This window comes from Electrophorus electricus, chromosome 1, assembly GCF_013358815.1.
Source record: "Electrophorus electricus isolate fEleEle1 chromosome 1, fEleEle1.pri, whole genome shotgun sequence".
NCBI lineage: Eukaryota > Metazoa > Chordata > Actinopteri > Gymnotiformes > Gymnotidae > Electrophorus > Electrophorus electricus.
In genome coordinates, this window is record NC_049535.1 from 15,874,365 (window position 1) to 15,891,419 (window position 17,055).

At 45.3% G+C, this 17,055-nt stretch overlaps 1 protein-coding gene across 1 annotated transcript in view; it reads right to left on the minus strand.

The window, feature by feature from the left end:
* The window catches only part of LOC113587790 (alpha-1,6-mannosylglycoprotein 6-beta-N-acetylglucosaminyltransferase B), a 97,725-nt gene extending 85,811 nt beyond the window's left edge, over positions 1-11,914 (minus strand). The window contains exons 1-2 of the mRNA XM_035524791.1: positions 11,386-11,914; positions 9,087-9,199 (exon numbers count right to left, since the gene is read on the minus strand). Of these exons, the coding sequence (XP_035380684.1) occupies positions 9,087-9,199; positions 11,386-11,423 (151 nt within the window). The 5' untranslated portion in view covers positions 11,424-11,914. The remainder of the gene's footprint in view (positions 1-9,086; positions 9,200-11,385) is intronic.
* Positions 11,915-17,055: the final 5,141 nt, after the last annotated feature.

A 17,055-nucleotide genomic window follows, 5' to 3' on the forward strand; every position in this document is an offset into this window, starting at 1 on the left:
TTTAAAATCCCAGTCCATTCAGCCTTCACCACTGCAGAAGATAGCAAGTCAACAGAGACTACATCTTAAAGGAGAATAAAATAAACAATAAATAAGTAAATAAACTGCAGAATAAACTGTACACACACTCGTACACACAAACACCCAGACGCATGTACGTGCGTGTCCGCACACATTCACACACGCAAACACGCCAATCCAAGGGTACGGACTTGAGGCTGATTGAATTTCACATTTAGTCTACAGTGAGCAGCTCATCTGTGACTCAGGGCGTGAGGGGCCTTCAGTGCCCCTTATATATACTTCTCCACTTTCAGCTTTTGCATCTCACGGAGCTTTTTTCATTTTGTGCTCCTGCTCTTTTCTGGGCTCCAGACAGAAACATTTATTGGAGGCATCAAATGAACAGTTATTACATGCAGTCTTTTAAAGAAGCTCTCTCCATTTTTTCCCCTTTTATTTATTTTTTATTTTTTTATAAAATTGTATTATCTTCCTCAAGTGATATGCATTTTTTGAAAGTTTTTTTTTTTTTTCCTTTGGAATGATAATAATGTACAGGTGTCTGTATTCCATGACAGAAACGGGAATGCTGCGAGGGAATGCTGCAAGAACATCCTTGTCACTCCAGCCCAGACCCCACACAGACTAAAGAGACAGTACTAGCAGCTTATACCAGAAACATCAGCACTTCCCGCTGTGAGCGAAGAGCCTAAATCATCCAGCAGTGTGTAATTTGGATGCCTGTGGAGGAATCACAGTAAATATTTGCAGTGATGAGGGAAATCTCTGCTAAGCCACCGTGAGCTGGGCGAGGAGGCGGGGGTTCAGAAAGCTAGCGCTTAGCCGCAACGAATGCCGTCCTCGTGACAGCCTGAAAATCGATGAGCTATATCTCTCAAGCAGAGCTGAACAGGATAAATCAAAACTTTCTTTAAGCCCTCGCAGCTGTGGTAGAGGTGGTGGGAAACACGCTGCTTTGGGGTTCTTGTTTGTTTATTTATTTATTTCACAACACTGTGTTTGTGGATTTTGAAATTCTATAATGAGTACGCACAGCAGAAAAAGCTATTTCCAAATACATTTCCGCAGCATTGTAAACCTTAAGCCCATCTCAAGGTTAGCCCAGTCACAACACCTGAAAGAGTTTCCTAGCCCAGACACAGTGTGTGTGTTGAAGCTTTTGTGTGTAAAGTCACACACACACACATACACACACACCGTCAGCCACTTTGCACTATGTTATACATGAGTTATATGTGCTGGGCAAATTTTGGGGCGTTCGCTCAGGGCTCCTCCAACCCAAATTCCTGAGTTTCTTTCTTCCCTTGTTCTACATATAAATGAACGCAAGTGTGGCTAATCGCTAGTTAGCTTTACTACAACATATTTACTGTCTGGCACAGTTCAAGCTCACCTGCTTTCTAAAAGAAACGGGTCAGAAGTTGCCTGTCCTCTTTGGATTCTCCCTCCCTCTCTCTCTCTCTCTCTGTCTCTCTCTCTCTCTCTCTCTCTCTCTCTCTCTCTCTCTCTCTCTCTCTCTCTCCCTCTCTCCCTAGCTACTTTCGTTTTTGAACTCCTGATTTGGGTTCCATTTTAACCAGGTCTGACTTGCTAACCGCCCTTTTATTTTGAGGCAGGGGTGGGTGGGGTGAGAAATGAAAGGAATCGCATAAATTATTGACCTCTATAATAACACATTCTAAATTCTAAATCCAAAATCTGAGGCTATTGTAGGGATCCCCAGACAAGGAGAGTCCTGGGTAGAAACATCACCATTACCCATTGACTGACACCCCTATATATGTGACTGCAACCTTGACTGCAACCCCTACTGTCACAGTTGGTCAGCCGGCTAGCAGGACGGACACGCCCACTCCTGCTAAGGATCACACCTGATTACTGATTACGTTCACCTGTTCCTTAAATACTTTCTGATGTCCTTCGACATCACGTCTAGACAAGTCACTGTGTTACTTTGAGAAGACTAGTATTTCTGTATTGTGTGTTTTGTTAAGTGTTTCCATCGTTGAGAACCCGAGGGATAATAAAGAGCACTTTCTCGCAACCCCGCCTCTCGCTTCCACGCACCCACCAACGTCACACCTACAACAAGACCTGTGAGAGTTCATTTATTCTTACCGTTCTTACCGAGCATCTGGACCAATCACTGTGCAGTAGCACTGTGCTTGAGGTCATAAGAGATTAAATACTCAGCAGAGCGACTAAAAGATTTTGCAGTTGGTGATTGAGACCAAGTACAATGAGGAGAAAACTGACCCTAGGTCAGTGGTCCACCTACGGCTACCACTTAGTGCTGCACCTCACTGCTGTTCCCCAAGTCATTTTGCTGTTTAACACAGAATAACTGGTAAGCACAGTAAGATTACCCTGAGATAATATCTGATAGTGTCTGTCATTCCACCGCAGAAACATTTTAACTGGTCCTGTTCCACTGACCACTGATAGTGCGATCAATTCACACTGTTGAATTAAACCCCTGTGCCAACCAGGAGGCAGCAGGCTGTGTGCAATTTTATGTGGGCGAACCCGGTATCAACACCACCGTGTCATGCAGGGGTCAAGAACCAGGCAGATACGTACATCACGGTAGGCATATCCATGATCAGAAATGGCTGGGGGGGGGGGGGGGGGGGGGGGGGGGGAGAGCTTCAAATCAGGTGAAATACATCAAGTGCATTAACAGGCAAGGCAGTGCACAAAATGAGAAAGGCTCCTCACTGTAGGCTAGGCAGTCAGAATAGATAAGTCTGAAAAATGTATCAGTGAGTCCGGCTCACTCAACCCAACCATGAAGAACTGGAGTCTTCTCCTCCAAGCTCAACAGTCCTGCTGGGCAAACACACAGACTCAACGACGGAGCCTGTGACCAGAGAACGCGACAGCTCACCGCTCCCCCTGGTGGAGTGGAGGATGGGCGCAGGGCCGCAGAGTAGCCGGCTGCACTGTGCGAGTGCCCCGTGTCACCTCACATCTCCTCGCAGCAGCTACCGTTGCCCAAAATAGCAACAGCTCATCAAAGGCTCGTTGGAGCAGCGTTTCGTAATCGCCTGCCAAAAATTCCTCTGGGACAATCAGAGCGCTGTGAGCATGCTGATCTCAGAGGGGTGCGCAGGGGTGGGTAAAGGGAACTGGAGAAAGGAAGGGAGGGGTGGGGAGTCAGAGAGAGAGGGACAGAGAGATAGAGTGGGGGGAATGAGAGGAAGCGGAGAAAAGGGACAGAGGGAGGAAGGGAGGGGTGGGGAGTCAGAGAGAGAGGGACAGAGAGATAGAGTGGGGGGAATGAGAGAAAGCGGAGAAAAGGGACAGAGGGAGGAAGGGAGGGGTGGGGAGTCAGAGAGAGAGGGACAGAGAGATAGAGTGGGGGGAATGAGAGAAAGCGGAGAAAAGGGACAGAGGGAGGAAGGGAGGGGTGGGGAGTCAGAGAGAGAGGGACAGAGAGATAGAGTGGGGGGAATGAGAGGAAGCGGAGAAAAGGGACAGAGGGAGGAAGGGAGGGGTGGGGAGTCAGAGAGAGAGGGACAGAGAGATAGAGTGGGGGGAATGAGAGGAAGCGGAGAAAAGGGACAGAGGGAGGAAGGGAGGGGGGGGGAGTCAGAGAGAGAGGGACAGAGAGATAGAGTGGGGGGAATGAGAGGACGCGGAGAAAAGGGACAGTGGGAGGAAGGGAGGGGTGGGGAGTCAGAGAGAGAGGGACAGAGAGATAGAGTGGGGGGAATGAGAGAAAGCGGAGAAAAGGGACAGAGGGAGGAAGGGAGGGGTGGGGAGTCAGAGAGAGAGGGACAGAGAGATAGAGTGGGGGGAATGAGAGGAAGCGGAGAAAAGGGACAGAGGGAGGAAGGGAGGGGTGGGGAGTCAGAGAGAGAGGGACAGAGAGATAGAGTGGGGGGAATGAGAGGAAGCGGAGAAAAGGGACAGAGGGAGGAAGGGAGGGGTGGGGAGTCAGAGAGAGAGGGACAGAGAGATAGAGTGGGGGGAATGAGAGGAAGCGGAGAAAAGGGACAGAGGGAGGAAGCGAGAGAACGATATAAACCTGTCAGCAACCTCCTGATCAGAGAGCTTGGTATGCTAAGCAGGCTACAGTGGTATTAGTAGACCACATTTTTAAGAGCATTTTAATTCTCCTCACTTTCTGTTTTCTTGGGTTTTTTTGAACTTCACTACCTCTTAGCTATCAGTGCACACACACAACCCCAGACTGTATTACTGTCACTTTCAAACAAAAGTTGTCCCTGCCCAAGCCCCTTAATAACAACAACAACAACAAAAAAAAAAAACAGCACTCAAGTTGAGCTGGGCAACATGCCAGCCCCACAAGACTGCAATTATTGCTTCTTCCTTGGGGAGCAGGACTGAATGCCTTCTTGGGTGCTTTTAAAACAGCACCACAAGCCAGGGTCTGCTCACTGAGCTCAGAACACTGCCAGAGGGAACACACAGAGACACTTGCCGAGATGACGTGTCCCTCCCGAACCCGGAGACACACGAGCGCGCGCACGCACGCTCACACAATTGCACACCCGCACGCACGGTGTTGCTTGTCTTGCAGAGTGAGGGGGTCAAACGGTGGGTAAACACTATTGCGCCACGTTAACGCTGCAGCCAGGTGGCTGGGAGACCAGCTGGTGGGCAGAAGGGCAAAAGGAGGATTCTCGAAGAGGCCGGGTAATTGTGCTGGGGGGAGTGGACGTGGAGCAGCTGGAATTCCGAGCACAAGCCCTGGATAAACAACTCATTCCCAGAAGGGGGGTATCCCTATTTATATCCTGAAGCACATTCATTTTGCTAAACGGACATTGCTTGCAGCAGAATCCGATCTGCCTCTGCTATCCCTACACCTCAACCAGGCATATTTAAATGAGTATCTACAGCTTCCAGGGACTGATCTCAGCATGGACCGACTACCAGGGGCCAGTCTCAGCGTGAGCACGCTGCAGGCCACTGTGACTTCAGAATGGTGGACAGCAGGACAAGCTCATTCCAGCTTTCATTACTATTACAATCACAATTACGAATTTAGCACACAAAAACAGACACAAATTTCACACACACACACATAAATGCAAACACAAGCACACATCCAACTTTCATGCTAATTATAAGCATGTTATTACAGACGGTTGTACAAAGTCACTGCATATATTTGAAGTTATTGGGTAAGTGATGTGTACCAGTAACATAACACGACATGTAATTTACTAACTTTAACATTCAAATATAGATATAGTAAAGAGGGATGGCTTTTATCAATGGCCTTATCGAAATTGACAATTTATATATTTATGAATTTAGAAAACAGACACGTGACCCCAGCATGCTGGAGCAAGGTGAAGTGAGCTCATAGTGATATGAAATCCACCCTCTGTAGGGTGAGAGGTCTTCTAGGAGAACTGAGGAGAGATTGTTTTTTCCCTCTATGTGAATGACAACAGCAGACAGAGCAGTAAGACCGGTGGGAGACAGCAGGAGTGCTAAGACTGAGTGCTAACCGAGCAAACACTGTGTCTATACTGGCAGCATAATTACTCTGAGTGCTAAATATGTGTGTGTGTGTGTGTGTGTGTGTGTGTGTGTGTGTGTGTACCATTACTATTAAATGCAAAAGGCAAGTAAATAAATAAAATAATAAATGTTTGTTTTGGGGAAGAACATCTCTTTGGGAAGAGTGATTCATTTTCTGTTTTAAAATCTAAAAAATCTCTCACACACGCGCGCATAAAAACACGCAGTTGGTCCTTTATTTTTATTCACTGCTGAGCTGTCTCGGACACAAAGTTGATGGTAAAAGAGGTTTGTAAATATTCAGTAGGGGCTGTAGGGAAGAAACTGTCACTTTATTATAACCTACAATCTACAGTTTACACTCTACAGGAAAACAAGCTGTTTGGGACCTGCCGGAGGGTGCTGGGTGGGGCCTGCCGGAGGGTGCTGGGCTGCTCTCACGTGCTTCTCCATTTGAGCTCTATATTTCAGAAATGCAGCATGTCGTAAATCACAATTTAGTAGCATGTGCTGTCAAACGAACATTAATGAGCGTGTCTGTATGTGTAAGTATGTAAGGGTGTGTGTATATGTGTGCATGCTTGTGCATGTATTTGCATATGTACGTGTGTGTGTGTGTGTGTGTGTCTGTGTGTGTGAGCGCGAGCATAAACAGCAATATGCTACTTTGTCACTATATTCGCGTACGCAGCTGCTGACAATAAGTGAGGCTTACAGGCAGAGGGAAATGAAACGGGACTCGTTACGCTCAGGCTGCTGTTGCCTCTGGGAACACGCGAGCCGCACGCGAGCGTTCCGTATGCGGGCGTGTCGTATTGGAGGCACGGATCGGTAGACGAACAGCTGCCGCGCGCGTCCCGGCTGCTGTTATCACAGGAGCAGATGGAAGAGCCCTGGTATCCCGAATCCACACTGACGCGCGCTGCCACGTCCCTCACCTTCTGCGCCATTAGGCATGGCGTTGATGTCAATTAATCAAAGGACACGTGGCACACATGTCCACCTATCACAGAGGTGGACAAGGATGGGACATTATGATGTGAACTTTTGCATGCAGACATGGAAACATGCACACATGAATGAGCACAAGACAGGTCAGATGAGACTGGGGTCCACGCACACACACACACTCAAACATACACGCACAAACACTCTGAGAAGAGTGTGTGGCTTGGGACACAGTGAGGATACAAACTCTACAGTAGTTAATGAGCTCAGACCAGATGTCTCCTCAGGCTGTATCACATGTGCAGTTAATTAATCAAGTACACACACACACACACACAGTGCCTCATGCAGAAACACCGATGCATCTCTCTCACTAACAAACAAATACACATGTGCACATGTAGATGCACTCTTAACATGCACATATACGTATGTAGTAACACATACAGAGCAACACAGTAAAAGATACATAGCAACACACAGTAACACACACTCACGTATAAAGGTATATGCACTCTCAAATATACACCCAAAGTACACCAGGGAATGAAAATCTATTAATGTTCAATAGTCACAACTGTGCAAATCCATATAATATTTGCACTAGTGTGCTAATGTGGAATACATGGAAATATTTGTTTCTCAAGATCAAGACGTGGGTCTCTTCTCAATTTAGAGAGAAAGGTGGAACAGTTAGCTATCCATGACAGGGGCAAACCCCTCCTACACAAACACACACACACACACACACACAAGTAAGTATCCTGAGGTGAAAACTGACTGATGATGATTATGGGCGCTGACTAAACACACACACACACACACACACACACACACAGCCCAGGGCTCAAGCCAGGCAGATGATGGAGCGCAGACACCAGTCCATGAGGTGAGAAGAGAGGCAGGTGACGGCAGGTGACGTCCCCCACGGCCCCTCCGATAATGAGATTTCGTCCGTGAAGACGCAGCCCACCCCGGGCCTTCCACCTTCTCAAACCCACCCCACCCCTCGTCCCCGAGCGTCATCCTCTCCTGTCCTCTCCTCCGCTCTTACCCACAGGAACCTGAGATTCATGACGATGCCTTATGTTTCTGGAGAAGCAATGAAAAGCGCCACTAGCTGGCAGTTGACCTTTCAGTGAAAACTCACTGCTTATACAAGAGGCCGCAAAGAGGTCATTCTTAAAATGTTATACTGTAAATGTTTCTTATTCATTTACCTTCTGGCAAGAGGAATGAACACAACAAATACCTACTTCTGAGTTTGCTCTCTTAGTCTTCTTTTGGTCCAACTAGACTTAGACTTAGACGCTTGGTATTTTGATATGTGGAGTGTGTGAATCCTGAGCAGACTGTGGGTGTTGGAGGGTTTTTTTTTAAATTATTTTCGTCTTTTGGCTTCAGATACAGTTTTCATATAAGAATAGTTGTCTAACCTATTCCTTTTTTTTTTTTCGCTTTAAATTAAATCACGCAGAAAAGGTTTATAGGGAAATAAGTATTCATGCATGCAATAGCAACAGCAGATCCACGCACACATTTTTTGGAGAAGGGTTCTGATGGAGTGTGAGTTTATGCTGATTCCGACTACACACTGGACCCGGGAAAATCCAGTATGCATGCGTTCCGGCAAGGCCTGAGAAGGAAATGCTGTCTCTCAGCTGGTGAGACCGAACGCAGTATGTCTGCACACATTACACGAACTGAGCACCCTGAGATCACATCGTTATGCAGAGAGGTTGTCAAGCAGTAGCAGTCAGGGCTCCCAAATGAGTGTTAAGGAGGACCGTATTCAATGAAAAGCCATTACACACAAAACACCACAAGCTGTCATTGAACCAAGGATCTTTCCTCCTCAAGCAACTTACACCAACTACATTTATAGCCTTTGGCAGACACTCTTCTCCAAAGTGACTTACATATTTATCAGTATGACAGTATCTGTGCTCCCTGGGACTCAAGCACATGCCTGTGGGGTTGCCAGCACCTTGTTTTACACTCTTTACCAGTTTAGTCACAGGAGCTAAGTATTTGCTTCTCCTTCTCAACTATGGCACATATTGTCCAGACTAAGCTGCCAATGACTATGGTGGCAGTAGTTATGAGCTGGGATTGAACCCATAACCTTCTGGGTAACAGTCATGTTCTCTGACCGGCACACAAAGCTCTACGGGCTCCAGTACATTTGTACATTTCAGTACGTTCATTATCACTGAACATTCATGATTGAGAGAGAGAGAGAGAGAGAGAGAGAGAGAGAGAGAGAGAGAGAGAGAGAGAGAAAGACAGAGCGAGAAAGAGAACGAGAGTGTGATAGAGAGAGAGAAAGAACGAGAGTGTATTGGAGGAACTGCCTTTACATCTCAAATTCACAAAAGAAAGGAGGGGGACATTTCAGCCTTGACACAGACACACACACACACACACACACACAAACAAATGGCCTATACTTAACAAGGTCTCGAGCCTGAGTGGAATAGGTTGCATTATAAAGCAGTGGCATCAAGGTTTCTGCCTGCATCAGAAGCCTCGAATAACCAGTAGACGGTGTGTGTAAGGGGCCCCAGCGGGGAGTGTGTGTCAGTGAGCTGGCCACCCGGGACCGTCATGGCTACCTTCCGTCCGCACAGTGAACGGGGAGTCGGTGAGGCGCTTTGCTGAGAACTGGCCACCAAGGGAGGTCATTAAAAAACACAGACTGAAGAATCCTATCCCCACCACAAAGATCCTGGGAGAGAGATAGAGAGAGAGAGAGACAGCGAGCGAGAGAGGGGAGGGAGGGAGAAAGAAAGAAACAAAGAGACAGAGGAGTCAAAACACAGCACAGTAAAGAAAGAGCGGGAGAGAGAAGTGAGGAGTCGGGCTACAATGCCGTACAGCAGGAAATGTAGAATAAAGGTGAAGGGAAAGGTGCTAGGAATACAGCTGTGTGTGTGTGTGTGTGTGTGTGTGAGTGTGTGTGTGTGTGTGTGTGTGAGTGTGTGTGTGTGTGTGAGTGTGTGTGTGTGTGTGTGTGTGTGTGTGTGTGTGTGTGTGTGTGTGTGTGTGTGTGTGCGCGTGAGCGTGTGCGTGTGCGCGCGTGTGTGTGTGTGTGTGTGAGTGTCCTCCCCATGAGGCCTGCTAACAACAGTGCAGAGAACTCACACAGCTTCTTCTTACACCTGAGGCACCAAACTTTCACACCAAAGCCACGTGCACGTCATAAAGCTATGCTGTCACTCCTCAAAGGTGAGAACACGCGAAGAGTAAACAGCATCTGGGAGTGGCCTGATTTTTTTTACATGCTTTATGTACACAACCACAAACCGGCATATAAAGGGCGTGCTGTTAAAATGAAGGCAAAATATTAGCATAGGTTTCTATTTCCCAGCCCTCATAATCTGGGGGCTCTCAGAAGGACACCTTGGAGATTATTATTTAATTGTCATCATCTACTTTCCAGATCCGTTGAATGGCGTTTATTTTCTCAGATAAAGCCGTGACCCGTCTGCAAATAAGACCACGCAAGTAATCACTTCTATATAATATTCATTTAAGATCTCTAACTAAAAGGTCTTTTGGGGCACAGAAATCTGAAAACAGTAACTTTTTCTATTTCCATCACTCCTGCGGAAGTGAAAGGAAAGCGTCCTCGTCGGTATTCGGTACTCGTGACAGTAAAGGGTAAATGAAAGTGGTGGATTGTCTCTTCTCCGTTGTGTGCGTGACACCCACTCCGTGCCGTTTAAGCATTCAAAGGCTTAGTTTAGTCGCGCAGAGAGATTATATCGTCTCCAATTACCGGATTTAAAGCAAATGCTTTAGTCTTTCGACTTGGCTCGGAGGAAAGATCGTGCATCTTCTAATTGGTTTTACAGGCGCGCGGTTATCAGATTTCACGCGGATTGGCGATTGCAACGTAGAGGTTTTCTAAGAATTTTGGCCCACGTTTACAAGGAAGGTGACAGGCGAGACTAGTGAACGCAGACGTTTGCGGTTCGAACTACATTATAATGCCTCTTATAGCCTACAGCACTCTACATTTTCGGGACAACCTGCTTAATTGCAGTTGAGTTTTCTACGATTAGTGTGTCTGGGATTTACAGTTTTAAGGGTGGACATACGTGTGAAATCTGGTGGGATTTCGTTCATTACTGGATGGTTTGAAACAGGTGTGTCAGAGCGATACCGCGCGCTGTGTCTCGGGTGTACGGGCTGAGCAGGTGTCCGGTCTAAACCTCTCCAGGTGTGAGCTCGGATCCGGGACAGCAGCGATGCAGCGGCAGGTGGAGGTGATCTAGCCAACGTGTCTGAGCTCACCCCCGCGCTCCCGAAAGAGCCGCTAAAGGAAGAAACCGCCTCTTTAGTCACAGTCCGGACATGTGCAAAAAAAAAAAACCAAAAAACAATACGGGACACTGCGAAGGGGAGTCATCGGTGTGGGTGCACTGGGGGGAATCTGTGCAGTCAGTCGTACACAAGCTGGATGATATCCCCGGTATCCCGAATGCGAGTGGCATAGCCAACCCAGGCAGAAGACGCCTACATCAACTTGTTGAGAAAAGGACTAACCTGTGCAGGATCTACTCAGATGTGTAAAACCAATATTTGCTACGAAAAGAGACGGCGGGCATAACAGAACCACGGAATGTGTAATACAGTAATGCACCCACCCCACCTTTATGTTCTGTGAAGGGTAACGCGCTACACCAGGAAATGTTTACCAACTCCTGTGTATATATGTTTTGCAAGAGCGTAAACTTGAGAAGAAGGTAAAATGTTCATACTCGTAGCCTAACCGAATTTGTTTATTTCAGTATTAATTCGTTATTGATTATAGACTTGAGGGTTATAGGTTTTTTGTTCTTTTTTTGTCATGGTTAAAATTAGGTTAGAATCGTGGCGTGCATGCTTGCAACGTGCGACTTGGCTTACCTGAATGGTCTGAACGTCAGTAGGCATCTTCTGACCATTATTCCCTAGTCCGTGTTCACCAAATCCAGCGACAAAATCCAGTAACCACACAAACGCGCGCCGACATGCTGCGCCTCAGACCCGAGCGCGTGCGAGCCTCCCTACTCAGTGGACGTCAGCGAGACAATAAGGTCCCCTCCCGACGATGGACGGCTACATGTATATCCATCAGCACCGCCCGAACAAATCTTTATTACGCTCTCCTTTCCTGGGACGTGGACCTATAGGGCATTAGACTTTTGCATTCATTGCTTGGAAAACCTTGTTTTCAGGTTGTCCCTTTGTCACCAGCGATCAAGTCACGAAACTGTCCAGAACTTGCTCCAAAGATGCTGGACAACCGATCCGTTGATTAACGTTCCGCTTGATCTTCAGATCGTAAACATAAGGGGCATAAAACACGTGAGTTAAAAGAGTAGCTACCGGACGCCTGCACTCCTCTGCAGTCCTGTACGGACATGAGACCTCTCAAAACGCACGCGCGCATCCCGCGCCAGGCGGCCGAGTCAAATACGGAGGCGCGCAGGATCAACGGCACCCGGGAGAATAGCTCAACCCCCCACCCCCCGCGCGGAAATTGCACTGTATCTCGCGCGTCTCATGGGGCTTTAGTCAGTCTGCACAGCGCCACCTGCACGCGCTAAAATTGTTTTTGTTTGGAACTGGTATGAAATTGCTTATTCTGAAAATTAGTGGATGGTAAACATAGCCTGATATTAATACAACGTTGCGTTATCATTTTTGCCGTTAAGGATATTCCAAAAATTAATTTAGAGTTTCATCCACTTAATTTGAAAATTAAGGTTGAAATCCCCAGACAATCAAAGTCTTGCCAATTCTTTATTTCCTTCATATTAATTTAGTCTACACCTACTATTTCATAACCCTGGACAGCGACCAAACTTCAAGGAAGCGTGCAACTGCGGCCCCAAGCGGTTAGGACCGTGTATTACAGAACCCTCAGCTCAATTTTTCTTTTGTTTTTAGTACTCTACGTCATGTTATGTGTGCATATATATGTGTGCATATATATATATATATATATATATATATATATATATATATATATATATATATATATAGAGAGAGAGAGAGAGAGAGAGAGAGAGAGAGAGAGAGAGAGAGAGAGAGAGAGAGAGAGAGAGAGAGTAAATATTGCAGCGTAGTGCAAAAGGTTTCCAGAGAAATAGAAAGTTTTGGACAGAGGTGTTTTATCAACTGTAGAAGCACAGTGTTTCTGGCCTAGAAGGTAATACCAGTTTATGTTTACATCAGTAGATGTTTAAATCTTAACACTTGTTCCATGCAGTGTTTAAGTTGCAAGACTGCAGATCAGTTCTTTTTTTGCTTCTAACTTCATTGCTGCCATAGCAACAAGTAGTATTGCAACCAGATATGGCCTTAATGAAAAGGACATTGCCCTTAAAATGCCTTGCCACTGCAAAACAGAAATGCTTAATTCTGATGGTCTGAAGATGTTCTGTGAAAAATATCCACAAGCCTTCTCTTAGTTTCTCCAATGTATAGTCTGTCACATGGAAGAAACACAACAGGCCACTCCTGTTATGCTCGAGGAGAAATGGGTGATAATTGATCCTTTCATGCTAATTATTTTTGTGCCTGAATTTATGAATTTTATTATAGCACATCTAGCGCAGTGGCAAACTACAGTTCCACAGTTATTATTGATCATTTATACTGGTCATTATACTGGTCATTTATACTGGTCATTTATCTGTTATTATTGGCCATTTATACTGGTCTTTATACTGGTCATTTATCTGTTATTATTGGCCATTTATACTGGTCTTTATACTGGTCATTTATCTGTTATTATTGGCCATTTATACTGGTCTTTATACTGGTCATTTATCTGTTATTATTGGCCATTTATACTGGTCATTTATCTGTTATTATTGGTCATTTATACTGGTCAATATACTGGTCATTTATCTGTTATTATTGGTCATTTATACAGGTCTTTATACTGGTTATTTATCTGTTATTATTGGTCATTTAGACTGGTCTTTATACTGGTCATTTATCTGTTATTATTGGTCATTTATACTGGTCTTTATACTGGTTATTTATCTATTATTATAGCCACTGTTTTATTTGTAGGATGATGAGTGAGCACCAAAGGACTTCTTGTTTTAGTAGTTTAGTTACAGAGCAGCGCATCGTTGAACATGTAGAACATGAGCTCCTGAGGAAATCTACGGTTCTGAAAATATTCACACATATCCAGATGTTTCATTCTCACTGTTAATGCATTTAAGCCTTTACAGCTATGAGCAAGGGATGGAGTTTATGTAGGCCCTGGAATGTGAAGGGTTAAGAATAAGAAGAAGTCTGTAGTTATATAATAGATGGCGGTAAAAAAAAAGAAAAGTTATCCTCATGCCAGAATGTGCTGTTGTTACAAGCCTGCTAATAACAGTAAGCAATTATGAGTGGTGCTGTTAAAACCTTCACTAAGGCATAAGAAAAACTGCAGTAAGTCTAAATACAAAGAAGCCTAAATACAAATAGAAATACAATGGAGCCTTATGCATGTAATGACCTTCAGGTGTTTATTGAAGAGGCATGGCAGGTAATTAAGTGGCTAGTGAGGCAGAATGATGGCGCTCACCAGAGGGTATAGCAGTGTGCATGACAGCTACACTCCTTGTATATTTCAGAGATGGGTGGAATCTGGCAGAAGGAAAGAAACAGGTGAAGCTCTTAGGGTACAGGTCCAGTTTACTGCTCAAAAAAATGTTCTTCAACAGATCCAACAAAGAGGTTTGCATAGGATGGTCCCATTTAGTGCACATTCTAACTCCTGTAAGTGGCATTTGGAGTTATTGTAATGATGTCGCTGGCCCGAGTGCCGGTGGGTGTGGAGCAGGACTTACAGACTCTCTCAATGTGAAACATTTATTAACATAAAACATGTAGAACGGTGGCACTCACACACAACATTAATGACAGACATGACTTGTACATTTAACTAAACACAGGCTATAGTAACATCCAACAATGACTACATACACACTAACATACATCAGCGAACAAACAATAACCAACGGTGAGGCATGCACTGACGGGTGTTTAAATAGACAAACGCATTAACACGTAACCCCGTACAGGTGCGTGCCTTCACGGGGGTGTGGCTACAAACATGGATGAACCCCCCTGCATGCGGCAGGCCGTACCACATGACTTGTGGGGGGGCGTCCCGTGACAGATATAGCCAAAGCATTTTAGAGTTTACACAAGTTACAGCCTTAAGAGTATATCTGTGGGAGGTTTCTTCTCAGTTCTGGCACAAAGAAAATATTTTAAAGCACTAAAGTTTTTTTCATTAAGGATAACTGTATAAACTTGTTGCAGACAAGCGGCAGACAGCATTTGTTCTTTTATTTGTTCAAGAATTTGTAGTCTTTAATATATGTGGGCAAGTATTGAGAAAAATGGAACCGGTTTCAGGAGGGCTGTCCAGCTGAAATGGTAACTGCATGGAGCTCTGTAACTGGAGTGATGTCAGGCTGTTCTGCCTATAAAAGCTGGTAATAAAAAAGCTGTGCTATGGTTTCTTTTTTGTAAAGGTCTCTTCTGCCAATGACAACAGGTCTATGTTTATTAACTGCTTTAATAACAGTCACTCCCTTTGTCCAAATTAAGTTTTTAAGATGGTTTGTTGGTTATGTTACTAATTTGCCTTTCACAGGTAAAAAGGTATTTAAAAATCCAATGCTTGAAATGTTCCGGTAGGAGGAGTTCAGGAAGACGTGGTGGAGCTATACTTAGATCATCTAAATAAGTCAAGGTTTCTGTGAGCGCCATAAGTGTAGATACCCTGGCCTTTCTATATATATACAAGATCTAAAGATGCTTGCACTGACGATGCTTGTACTCTGCATTGTGACAATGGCAATAAAGGGAGAAACATCTGTTTTAGTCTACATAGTCCAGCCATGCGTAAAAATAATATGGGGGACTGTGGGGGTGGGTGGGGGGGGGTTGGAGTGTGTGTGTGTGTGTGTGTGTGTGTGTGTGTGTGTGTGTGTGTGTGTGTGTGTGTGTGTGTGTGTGTGTGTGTGTGTGCGTGTGAGTGTGGTGTGTGTGTGTGTATTGGAGGGAGTCTTTTCATAGTCAGTCATATAAGATTCACCTCCTATAACTTCATAAGCACTTTGCTTGCACAGCTGAGTCTATCGCTCTCTATTTCTCTTTGTTTTCTCTCTGTTTGTATGTGTAAGTGCTATATATTAGCACACACTGTGTAAGCTATGTTGACTCTTTGTGTCGGTGTAGCAAGTCTAAATCTGACCTACTCCTGTCAGCAAAACTCTTACTGGTGCTAAATTAATTGCTGATGGTGGGATACTATGAAGTCCGTTATTAGATTCGTGGTGCGGCAGTAACTCCACTGGAGTTCTGGGGTTTGCTACAGCATAAAATAAATAACACACAGAGACAGAAACCTAACTAAACTGGATTTACTACGAGCTTGCCCAGTGCCGAGGAGGAATTCCCCATTGCACATCAGAGGTATTGCTTGAAGTGGATGGGGAGCTGTGGCGTCTTCAGTACCTTCTGACGGTTTTAAAAGAAATACGACCATTAATCAATCTGCACACTCAAATGGCAACCAGCTGTAATGAATTGCTTTGAATCATCAAACCTAAGTTTTCTTCAAGAAACCGCTTCGAGTTAGCCAGAGCGTTCGGTGCTTCCAGTTCGTTGCCTCTTTCATTTGAATCGTGTTGAGCTATACAACTAACCGGTTTTGAAGACAGGCAGCTGTACCGCGCAGACATCCAGGGCTACGTGAACGAGGAGGCAAGGTCACTCTCATCACCGGAGTCAATTGGCCTTTTTATGCAGGATGGGGAAAAATGGGAACGCTCTGTCCCATCAGGCTAATTGCTCCTAACGGGAGGTGCATGCATCGCTGAAACTGTCCTCGCTCCTCCGCGCACTCGCCGCTACTGGCTTGGTCTGCTGGCCTGCAGCAGCGTTAATGCACTCTAATGGAAGCAGCTTTTAAAAGTCTGCACAGAGCAGCTGGCAGACAGCACAGCTCCCGGACAGGGGTTAGCGGAATGGCACAGTAGGTTTAGCGCTGTAAGTCTATGTGGAGTATGCATTAGAACCACTGCAATGTGTTTTGGACAATTCATTTTTTCTTTTGACTACACCCTCATGCTGCGCTGTAGTAGGACCCTGGTTTAAACCAGCAGTTTGGTGAGCCTCTGGTAAAACGAGATACAGTGGTTTTACCACTCCGGTGGTTTCTGCAAGTAGGTACATGTCTGCGAGCGAGCCTCAGTGCATGAAGCCCAAACAAGCCGACAACGGAGCGGAAATACCCAAACATGTCCAGCGCACCTGACTCACGGGACCAGGAAAGAGAAAGTTAAGCAGTGAGGAAATGTGACTTTTATCACAGAAACAGATGAAGTTGTAGTGGGTTAATGTGTCTTCTAGTCCATGAAAAAAATCCCATAGCATTAAAACACACACAACTCAATCCACATAGTGAAAAGGAAATCTAGAAAAAAAAAGAGGAAAAAAGATTATTTCGTAGAGAAATGACATGACAACCAGAACAAAGTTGGCCATTCTGTTTTCTATGTTATCTGA